The 12,351-nt window shown below is 39.6% G+C and overlaps 1 protein-coding gene across 7 annotated transcripts in view; it reads left to right on the top strand.

Annotated features, from left to right (window-relative positions):
* The window catches only part of Msp300 (Muscle-specific protein 300 kDa), a 1,097,375-nt gene that overhangs the window by 964,921 nt on the left and 120,103 nt on the right, over positions 1-12,351 (top strand). For all 7 annotated transcript variants that reach the window (XM_069830616.1, XM_069830615.1, XM_069830612.1 and 4 more), the window contains 2 exons: positions 2,623-2,796; positions 3,159-12,200. In XM_069830616.1, coding sequence (XP_069686717.1) covers positions 2,623-2,796; positions 3,159-12,200 — 9,216 coding nt within the window. The remainder of the gene's footprint in view (positions 1-2,622; positions 2,797-3,158; positions 12,201-12,351) is intronic.

The following is a 12,351-nucleotide window of genomic DNA, read 5'->3' as shown; positions in this document are numbered from 1 at the left end:
AAGTTTCTTTCAACCCATAAGCAGTGCTGACTAGATCAGACGCTATGGACAGTACTCTATAACAGAGTCGCCAATATGAAAGGATAATTCCAAGCCTTTGGCGTGAGACGAACTCGATAGCTCAGTGGTAGAGCGCCTGACCGGAGTACAGGAAGTCGCAGGTTCGATTCCCGCTTAAGGTTGTGAAATTTTTCTTTCATACCATGGCATGATTGTAACTATAATAGTATTTAAATTCATTAATATGTCACATCAATGGACGTGTATACGTCACCAAACATCGTAAGATGAAGATTACATTTGTAAAAAAATCTTTCCATCGTTAAAAAATAAAGACATTTCCTTGATATAATTAAACTAAAATGCTGTTCACGCTCAAATTAATGGATTCTTATTTATTATTCATGATGATATATTCTGTTCATTGTAGAATAAGTAATAGAAGACTGAAGATTGTTTTAAGATTTAGCCGAATTGACGCAAAATATTTTTCTTAAGATTGGTTCTGCTTTCACATAAATCAATTATAAACTTTTTCTGAAAATAGGCTATCATTGCTTCAGCGAGAGAATTACGTAATTGTATGATCTTTTAGATCATTGACAGAGGCATTGGCCTATTATGTGGGAGGTGGGCATTGGGGTATATTCTCCATCTTAAGTAAGAATTCGGTAAGTCCTCCGATATAGCACTACGCTTTTGTATTCAGCATGGTAGATTGCCAACTGCTTGGTAACAATGTTAAAAAAAAAGTGTTACATTAGAATCGCTTATAACTTTTGAACAAATAAACACAGCAAAATGGAAAGTATACCACCTTATAAACAAATGAGTACCTTAACCATAAACATTCGCACGAAACTGGTCGGACTGTCAAAGCTGGCGAGATTGATAGGGCAAAACGTGCCTCAGAAACCATTCCAGCAACCATTTTATGTGCATAACTCATAAGCAAACAATCTCATGGGGGCAGATAAAAAGTTTAATTTTTATTCTTCCACCATCTTAATAATGTCAACAAAGTGTTTATACAAATTTTGGCCATTCGATCGCGATTACAAGGGTCATCCCGAAAGTAAGTTTCCCTGGAGTCGTTTACAGAAAGAAATCACTATTTCATGGAGATATATTTTATTGGAACATATAAAGCAATTGTTGAGCTATTTTTAACATATTCCCCGCCGGAATTGAGATATTTGTCATACATGGGATCATAGATGGCTGTCACACACTGGTTCCAATCCCAGGCGGCAAACTTTTATGACACTTCTATTACATGGTGTGAAAAAGTCTCAGTTCCAGTGGGGAATATGTCGATTAGTAGGTTATTTTACGACACTTTATCAACATCTTTGGTTATTTAACGTCTGAATGAGATGAAGGTGATAATGCCGGTGAAATGAGTCCGGGGTCCAGGACCGAAAGTTACCCAGCATTTGCTCATATTGGGTTGAGGGAAAACCCCGGAAAAAACCTCAACCAGGTAACTTGCCCCAACCGGGAATCGAACCCGGGCCACCTGGTTTCGCGGCCAGACGCGCTGACCGTTACTCCACAGGTGTGGACGAATATGTCGAAAAATAGCTCAACAATTTCTATATCTGTCCCAATAAATCTCCATGAAACTGTGGTTTTTTCTGTAAATGGTCCCAAGCAAACTAACTTTCTGGATGGCCCTCGTAATTGCGCTCAAGTGGCCAAAATTTGCATAAGCACTTGTTTTGACATTATTAACATGGTGAAAGAAAAAAAAGTTAACTTTTTTATCTGCCATCATGAGAATGTTTGCTTGTCAGTGAAATCTGAGCCTGGCCTTAGGTCTGAGCACGATGAAGTCGACTAAATAAACTCGAAAAAAAATTATGTGGGGTAAATTAGTAGTAATGAAAATTGGTTAACTTTTGAAATCCTCGAAATTCAAACTTTGAGAGAATGCGAAAGTGGAGGCAAGCACAACAGGAGAAAAAAAGACATCCAAAGAAGAATAAAAAAATCCCAAGAACACCAGGAGAGTGCAGGAGATAGCAGAGAGAGAGAGGAGGGGGGGGGAAGATGTACCTACATCAGGTCATACAGTGAATATGGGTACTTGTAATGTATAAACATAATCTGTACTCTGTAGACCTAAACCATTCATTAATTCATTCACTAAACGAAAAAAAATATGAAGCATTTATTTCGCTCAGAACCGTCTTGCTGACAGACGTAATTCGACGTCCATAAACTCTCTGGCTTACTTCATTAGTGAGCTACAATTTTTTTTTATTTTACTCCTTTCAAAAGGTTTCAGTGTATAAAGGAATACATGGATAGAAATCTGCCGGGCAGAGATTGAGAAAAGAAGTCTCGAGATTATTAACAGCCTATAAGATAAAAAAAATCAGTCTTATTTTCGTTAATTTGTAGCTACAAACTAGTAGACCTACTACCTACTGCTGCTTCTACTGCTATTGCTGCTGCTCTTAACGGTACCAATAACGACAATGATATTTATTATTGTGACAATTTCTGCTGCTTTTGTTTGTTCCATAAAATTAAATATTAAGTTACTTGTAATTAATTCAGTTTATTTCTGTAATTAAAGTACATTTAATACTGTAATATTTATTTCATTTTCCACAGAAACTTCTTGCCGAATTGCACGTGAAAGAAGCGCAGCTCTCAGAGCTGACAAGCAGCTGTGAAGACCCTGGAATTCAGAACTTAGCCTTAAACTTATCAAAACTTTTCGTGCTGCTGAAGAAAGAAATTCATGATGGTGTTAAGGATTTAAAGATTCGTCAAAGTGAACTCCAGGTATTAGGAAACTTGCATCATCTTGTACCGGATTTAACTGTCTTCTTCGAATATCTTCCTGATGCACTTGATTCTTGCACAAAATATATGTCAACTCCTTTTTTTATTTTCAGTATAAATGAACAACCCCAAATTAGTGTCTTCCAAAATACTACTTTGGCTTAAATTTTTTGTTACAGATGTCAGCTTATTTCTTTGGGTTTTCTTTGGCTTTGGGTTTATTTCCTATTGGCAATTCTGTATTCTTCTTTGCTTTCTTCATTCTTCCGATTCTTGCAAAACTTATTTCTTTCGCATTTTATGTATTCTCCATTCTCTCTTAAATTACAAAGTTGTTGAATTATCAATTGGAATTCTTCTAGGAGTTGATAACCACTGAAGAAACTAAGGAGGAGCAGCCTCTACAAGAGAAGCAGCAAGAAACCTTGATGTCTTCTGTTGAGGTAGAGCCACCAGTGGTGCAGTCCTTTTCTGAACCAAAATCTCACACCTCTCCTGAGGTTGTCGACGAAAACTTTGTCTTGGTGTCTCATCCTGAGATACAAGTTGGTCTTGAACCATCAATAGCAGTAACTACTGATGTTTTACCCTCCCTTCAAGACAAGATCCTTTCCATTGAAACTCCTGTGCAACCTGTATCCCTCAGTGAGGATCTACCATCTCTCCCTGTTGAGGGAATTATATTGGGTGAAGAAGAAAAACCTGATCTGAGTCCCATTGTTTCTCAACATGATCATGCAGAAGATAAGACCATAGATTCTAATGGTTCACCAATTCCCGATGAAGAAGTTCCAATTCAATCTCCAGTTGGTGTGCAGTTCCAATTAGATAAAGAACCAGTTGTTCTCGATGCAGGTTCTCAGACTGGCAGCAGTTTGATTCTTGATAAGAAAGAAACTGTAGAATCTTCAAAACCAGAAGTAACAACGAAGGATGTAGGAATAATTTGCCACGTACCTATTGACATACAGACGCAAACAGAGTTGTCCTCCAAGTCTGAACCTTTAGCACCTCCGACTGAAAGAGCAATTCAAACTGTTAGAGATACTAGCACCAGTCCAACCGTAGAATATCAGAAGAGTAAGATCCATGTTTTGCAGAAAATAACAGGAGAACAAGAGACAATTGAAATAGCAACGAAAGCAGATGTTAGTAAAGAAAGTTATAAAATTGATGAAAAGGAAAGTAGTTTTCCACAGACGAAACAAGGTGATCAGGATGATGATTTACTTGTTCAAGTAAAATTTAAAGAAGAAGAAAAGGAAGAGGATGCGCAGCCTGAAAAAACTTCTGAACTCAGGATACTTCACACCACACCACAATCCTTTGAAACAGTAGTGTTTGAGCCAGGTGAATCCACAACTGAAGTATTTGTTGACAAAGATGGTAACCAGAGGATTGTCGTCCGTAAAGTACGAAGGACTGTAATATCACAACAGCATACAGTACAGCAAAGCTGTCAGACTTTTACAAGCACAGATATTGGTGGTGAAAACATAGATGTTCCAGTAACTCAAACATCAACATTTTCTCAGAGATCTGAAACACAGGGAGACGGAAGTGAAAATTGGCACTTCACCACCACTAAGTCATATGCAGGAAGTATGGAAACTTGTATGCCTGGCGAGACAACGACGACGACTCAGTTCTATACTGAACCTCTTCGTGAAACTGTTTCATACCACTTAGTTGGTCCTGGAGAACAGGAAATTGCAAGTAAAGGATATGTTGTTACTGAACCACCAGACGATATTGATGTAGCTGGAGCTCTGCCTGAACAAGTTGTAACAATTCCAGAAGATAAAGAACAGTTCATCACTACTTCATCGTCTAGTGTACATGCTGTTGTTGAGAAAGTTACTCGCAAAGTTGTTCGTAAGATCCGAAGGGTAATACGTAAAGTTGAAATTATTGACGGAAAAGAACATATTACAGAAGAAGTAATTGAAGAACCAGATGAAACGGAAATTATAGAAGAAAATGTTCCAACTGTAAGAGTTCACATATCAAGGACAGGTGAAAGCGAATTGAGTCAACAAGCTCTTGAGGATGCCATTCAGCAAGGACAGCAGCAAGTCTTTCTGGAATCAAAAGATACTCAAACATTCAAGACGTCTGCACAAGACGTAGCTACTGAATACGAAGTAGGCCCACAAATCTCCCAAGTCACAAAGGATGTCAGGCCAAAAGAGATACCTGAAAGTGGAGCAGAAAGATCCGAATCTGCCTGGACAGTTGTAGAACGAAGTGAACCTACGAAGAAGGAAATTACAGAATTACCTGATATGAAGGATAAGAAAGATAAATTAATTTCAGAAGAGAGCTCCGGAGTTAAATTTGAGGAACAAGAATTTATAGAATTACCAGAAACAAATGATATTAAGGATGAACCATTTCCTGAAGTGAGCTCCAGTGTTGAATTGGAGGAGAAGATAATTACAGAATTGCCCGAATTAAAGGATAAAGAAGATCAGTCAGTTCCAAAAGGGAGCACCAGTGTTGAATTGAAAGAAGAAAGGATCACGGAATTGTTTGAACCAAAGAATAAGGAGGATGAACCAGCTCCACAAATGTATACTACTAGTGTTAAACTAGAAGAAAGAAGATTTACAGACTTACCCGAAACAAAGGATAAAGTAGAGGAACCAATTCCAAAAGTGTGCCCCAGTGACAAATTAGAGGAAATAACGATTGCAGAATTTTCTGAATCAAAAGATGTAACTGTACTACCAAGTGAAAAACCGGAAGAAGAAATTTTTGAAGATGTTCCAGAAACACCAGAAGAAACTCCAGACGAAGATGTTTTCCATGATATTGAAGAAGTTTCAGTAGAAACGTCTCTTGCAGAATCTACAGAGATAAATGTGGAAGGTTTAACTTCTACTTCATCAAATACAACTAAACCGACTGAGCAAGAGATTGTATTTGAAGCACCTTTATCCCCACAATCACTATCCTCTAAGGCACATGATACAGGTTACGAACCTGAAGATAAAACAACACTAGATGAAATGTCAGTAGTGGAAGAAGAAAAGAAAAGGAAAAAGAAAAAGAAGAAGAAGCAGAAAGGTAAAAGTAGAGAGTCTGAAGACTCATCTAGTGCTGTTCCTAAATCGAGTGTTGAGTCAGCAGCAGATCAAACTCAAGTCTCTTCTGATATCAGTGATGCAATGAGAGAAGATCTAGAAATAGATGAGATGGAAAGAGTGAAAGTAAGCAAAATGGCTGCCAAAGAAGACGAAAAAGACAGTGGAGACATTAGAGATGTGAATACTGAGGTTAGGATACCAAAAATATCTGACGAAGATGGGTCAATCAAGGACTTAAAATCGCCTGATGCTGAAAAGGAATATACTGCAAAAGAAGTCGTTTTAAGTCGACCACTAAGTGAAGTTGCTGATATGCCCATTGAAAGTAGGCCACACTCGATTGAAATATGGGAATTGACGAGCATGAAAGAAGGATTTGCCCAAACAGTGACACCAACAGAAACTACAGAAGGTGGTGTTCAAACAATAACACCGGAGGTACCTGTGTTAGAGACCATTGAAACAACAGACTTCTCTATACAGACACAGAAAGAAGAACTGACACCCACAAAGGAAGAGTCTTCACAGACAAAGACACCTAAAGAAGGTACATATGAAATATCGATACAGACTACCGAAGTGGTACCAATATCTACTCACGAAGAGGCAGCACAAACTGTAACACCAGAATTGAAAGAGCCAGCAGTTATTAGTGAAACACAGACTGAAGAAACAACGTCGGAGATGCCTGTGTTAGAAACTATTGAAACTACTGACTTTTCTATACAGACACTGAAGGAGGAATTGATACCAACAAAGGAAGAGTCCTCCCAAACAAAAATACCTGAAAAAATTAAAATTGACGCCTCTGAAACATCAGGACTGGTTCCACCGATATCTTCTCATGAAGAAGTAGCACAAAGTATAACACCAGAACTGAAGGAGGTAGAAACGGTTAGTCAGACACTGACTGAAGAAGTAATACCCATTCAGACATCTAAAGAAGAAATGACTCATACACAGGAAGAATCAGTGCAGACTACTACCTCAGATATACCTGATGTTGTCAAAGTGGAAACTTCTGAGATTTCAATCCAGACGTCGAAAGAAGAGAGAACTCCAGTGCGTGAAGAAAGTGCACAAACAGTTACTCCAGACATAAGCATTGATTCATCTAAAGAAGTATTGACTCATACACAAGAGGAATCTGTGCAGACGACCACCCCAGAAATACCTGATTCAGTGAAAGCAGAAACTTTTGAGATGTCTGTCCAGACTTCAAAAGAAGAGAGAACACCAATGCATGAGGAAAGTGCACAAACATCTACCCCAGAACTAATGGGCGATTCGCCTAAAGAAGAATTGACTCATACACAAGAGGAAGCAGTGCAGACAACCACTCCAGAAATACCTGAGTCAGTCAAAGCAGAAACATTTGAAATTTCAATCCAGACTTTCAAAGAAGAGTTAACTCCAGTGCATGAAGAGAGTGCACAAACAATTACTTCGGAACTAATCACTGATGCACCTGTAGAGACATCTGAAATATCTAGTCAGACAATAGAAGAAGCTCCAGTAGAAACCCTAGAAAGCACAGTACAAACTGTTGCAGCAGAAGAAATCCCTATAACATTAGAAACTGATAGTTCAGGAACGTACATGCCAACAGTAAAGGAATTTACAATTTCAACGTTGGATGAATATTCTCAAACTTCTGTATCTGAAGCGCCATCAGAAGATAAAGTGGATGTAATAGAAATGTTTACTCAGACTTCTAAAGTTTTGACTTCATCGACACAGGATGAATCAGCTCAGACCCTATCACCCGAAGTTCCAAAACTTCAGGAAACATTCATTCAGACTGAGAAAGAAGCTCTTATTCCAACAGAAGAACAATATTCACAAACTGTTATTGTAGAAGAGCTAAAAACAGTAACCACTGATACATCAATTCAGACCAAAAAAGAAGAAATTGTACCTACAAGAGAAGAAGTGTCGCAAACTAGTCCTGTTGAGTTAGAACCAATGGAAAAATCTGAGAAACGTGAAACTATGGAGACTGTTAAGCACAAACAAACAGACGATATACCTATACAGGGGACTTCTATGTCACCAGAAATTCCTGAACTCTTACCTTCTGAAAAAACGAAACTTGAAACTGTAGAAACTTATATTCAGACCAAACCAGTGATTGTGAAAGAATTTGAAGAGGAAGGATCACCATCTTCTTCAGATGAACCATATGAAATTCATGTTCAGACTCATGTTTCAATTACTCCTTCTATTATTTCTCATGATGTGCATACAAATATTGTCACTAATGAACCAGATTTGGGTAGAACAGGTGATGAGAAGCCTCGAGACAGCTCAGTATCGGCCAAAACTGTAATAGACATGACATTACCATCTGAAACTGTTCCTGTGTCCCATGTTACAAGTGAATTACACTACACACCTGAATACACATCTGAAGAAAAAGATCAGCAAGGATTTTACCATATGACAGAAGAACCAGGATTATCGGTTATGAACATAACTGATAGACAACCTAAAGTAGACACAAAGAAGTTAGTTTCAGACTTTATTGCCTCTGAAATAGGTGTCGACTGGAGAGAGAGAGAAAACACACAGCAGACAGCTGTATCTTTCCTACCTGATAGTGAAGGTGCAGATGATAAGAAAAGTGAAAATACAGATTTACAAAAAATGGCAGCGTTACCAGAGAAACAGCGTGTAAAAGATAAAAAAACAAAACATAAGAAAAAATCAAAGAAACAGCATAAAACACAGGATTCTGACAGTGGGAGTACACCAGAATCTTCCTCCTTAGACACTTCCGAATTGAAATATTCTGAAGCATTGTTTCCCACAAAGAAACCTCTAAAGGCTCAAGTGGCATTTGAAAAGGATGAAGATAGATTGCCAGGCCATATGGAATATATTGTTTCAAAGGATGATAATCAATCAAGTCATATAAAACATGTTTCAGAGGAAGAGAGACTACAAGGCCACGTGGAATATGCTGCAGAGGAAGATACACCAGCAGGCCATGTGAAACATGTTGCAGAGGAAATTAGACCGGCAAGCCATGTTGAACATGTTGCAGAGGAAGATAGACAAGCAGGCCATGTGAAACATGTTGCAGAGGAAGATATACCAACAGGCCATGTGGAACACGTTGCAGAGGAAGATAGACAAACAGGTCATGTGAAACATGTTGCAGAGGAAGATAGACCAGCAGGTCATGTGGAACTCGTTACAGAGGAAGATAGACCAGTAGGCCATGTGAAACATGTTACAGAGGAAGACAGACCAGCAGGCCATGTGGAACTTATTGCAGCAGAAGATAAACCAGCAGGCCGTGTGGAACGCATTGCAGGGGAAGATAGACCATCAGGCCATGTGGAACACATTGGAGGGGAAGATAGACCAGCAGACCATGTGGAACACATTACAGTGGAATATAGACCAGCAGGTCATGTGGAACATGTTACAGTAGAAGATAGACCAGAAGGCCATGTGCAATACGTTGCAGAAGAAGATAGACCAGTAGGCCATGTGGAACATGTTGAAGAGAAAGATACTTCAGTAGGCCTTGTTGAACATGTTGCAGAGAAAGATAGACCAGCAGGCCGTGTGAAACATGTTGCAGAGGAAGATAGACCAGCAGGCCGTGTTGAGCATGTTACAGAGGAAGATAGACCAGCAGGACGTGTTGAACATGTTGCAGAGGAAGATAGACCAGCAGGCCGTGTTGAATATGCTACAGAGGAAGATAGACCAGCAGGCCGTGTGGTACATGTTGCAGAGGAAGATAGGCCAGCAGGCCGTGTTGAACATGTTACAGAGGAAGATAGACCAGAAGGCCGTGTTGAACACATTACAATGGAAGATAGACCAGCAGACCATGTGAAACATATTGCAGAGAAAGATAGACCAGCAGGCCATGTGGAACATCTTGCACAGGAAGATAGACCAGCAGGCCATGTTGAACTTGTTACAGAGGAAGATAGACCAGCAGGCCGTGTTGAACATGTTACAGAGGAAGATAGACCAGCAGGCCGTGTGGAACATGTTGCAGAAGAAGATAGGCCAGCAGGCCGTGTGGAACATGTTGCAGAGGAAGATAGACCAGCAGGCCATGTGGAACATGTTGCAGAAGAAGATAGGCCAGCAGGCCATGTGGAACATGTTGCAGAGGTAGATAGACCAGCAGGCCGTGTGGAACATGTTGCAGAAGAAGATAGGCCAGCAGACCATGTGGAACATGTTGCAGAGGAAGATAGACCAGCAGGCCGTGTTAAACATGTTACAGAGGAAGATAGATCAGCAGGCCATGTGGAACATGTTGGAGAAGAAGATAGGCCAGCAGACCATGTGGAACATGTTGCAGAGGTAGATAGACCAGCAGGCCATGTGGAACATGTTGTAGAAGAAGATAGGCCAGCAGGCCGTGTGGAACACGTTGTTTCAGGAGAAGATAAACCATCAGGCCATGAGAAGCATTTCGTTTCAGAAGAAGAGCATATTAAAAAGTCTGGAATCCCTGGTGATAAGAAATCAAAACCAAAGAAAGATGCCAAAGAACGAAAGAGTCGTGTAAAGAAGCCAGTGAGAGAGACAGAACTTCATGCTGAAACGCAACCTCCAAAGCAAGTAATCCCTGCAGAACTTCCTAAGCCATCACAGGAGAGAGATTTGATGGCAGCAGAATTTTTGAAAGAAGAATGTAAGATATCTGGACAACCTGTTAGAGGAGAACATTCACCAGGGCCTCCTTTATTAAGTGAAAATTTGGATGTCCCTGAAAGTACTCCTGACTTTAACATTTATAATACCATGGCATTGGCAGAACAGAAACCAGATCTACATATGGCCACCATGCAATTTCTAATAGATTCTCGGGAACATGCCATGGAAGGAAGAGGAACCACTGATTCAAATGACAAACCACTAACAACGGATGTAACTGAAAACATCGAAGATATGCCTACAGCAGTAAGTACACAAGATGGTGAAGAAGAGGCAAGCTCTTCCATGCCTAAGTCGATTTCTCCTTCGAGTTCTGAAGAAGTGACCAACATTCCTTCTGAAGAAACTGCAATTGTAAAGTGGAATGAGGCAAATGAAATTCTTTCAAACCGCGTGAAAAATCTTCAGAACGCTCGTAAAACTATACATATGTCTGGTATATTGTACTTAGCTACACTACAAGAAGTGGAAACAGAAGAGCCACTAGAACAGAAGAATATTCATTTGAAACATAATCTAAATCTGCTGTCTTCCGCTGTAGAAAAGAAGGACAAAGTAGTCATTCAGAAAACTATCATTACAACAGTAGAAACAATATCTACATGGCTTGAAACCATCGAATATCGTGTATATTTAAAGAGACAGAAATCATCTGCAGCACCAACTCATGAGCAATTGAGGGAGTATGACGCTCTGAAAGAAGAAATCAGTTGTATCGAAGAAAATATGAGTGCCTTGGAAGGGGTTTTAGATAGTGCAAATGAAATTTATAATGATAGTGATAAAGAGCGTATAAAAGAATGTCTTGTGTCACTGCAAGAACAAGTTAAGGCTGTAGAGACAATTACGCAAGAAAGCGAAGAACAAGATAGCAAACATCTAATTTGCTGGGAGGAATTTCTGAATGGTGTAAATAATATCAGTGTAATGGTAAAAGAGCTGAAACAGCAGCTGGAAGAACTTGTACAATCAGATGTTTCAGCTCAAACGAAACTTGAAAGACTGGAGGAGATAGAAACAGTAAACCGTTGTCATATGTTGAAGACAGCAAGGCTCTTAAGCACGGCAAGAAATCTCATCAGAGACTTCCCAGGGCGGGATATTCCTCTTGAAACTTTCACCGCACACGAAACCACTCGATCTATAGAACACAACATAGCTTTAGAGCGTGAGAGACTTCTTCAACTCCTATCTCTTGCAGATGACTATGAGCAAACACTGAAGGAATTCTCACAGATCATCGATGTTGCAGATACATTGGTTGAAAGTCCAATCTCAGTCATTAGCTTGGAGCATTTGCAAGAAGAAATGCAAAAGCACAGAAAGTTCTTTGTCAATCTAAGTCACTGTAGAGGAATACTGGAGTCCCTGGAAGGTAACTTAGATCCTGAAACACGAGCCTTGCATTCCCAACTACATCAAACACTTCATTGTCGGGCAACAGCCATTTTAGATAAAGCTGCGAGCCGTGCTCAGTTGATGGCATTGGCAGCCTCGCGGTGGACTGTACTCGAGCAAGGTATGAAGGAAGAACGAGGATGGCTTCAAGTGGCACATCAGCGAGTTCCGGACCTTCAGACAGTTACGTCAAGTGACTACGATCAGTACATCTCATTATATCAAGTAAGTTCCACATATTTACTTTTTTTTTTTTTATAATGCTGTATTTTTTTGGACATGAGTGGCACTGTTTTCCTTTAAAAATACAAAAATATCGCTTGAATTCTAGGCGCTTCTAATGATCTGAAGATTCATAAGATAACACAGTCCACAC

The sequence above is a fragment of the Periplaneta americana genome, chromosome 7, assembly GCF_040183065.1.
Source record: "Periplaneta americana isolate PAMFEO1 chromosome 7, P.americana_PAMFEO1_priV1, whole genome shotgun sequence".
NCBI classification, from domain to species: domain Eukaryota; kingdom Metazoa; phylum Arthropoda; class Insecta; order Blattodea; family Blattidae; genus Periplaneta; species Periplaneta americana.
This window is presented reverse-complemented; position numbering and strand designations above follow the sequence as displayed.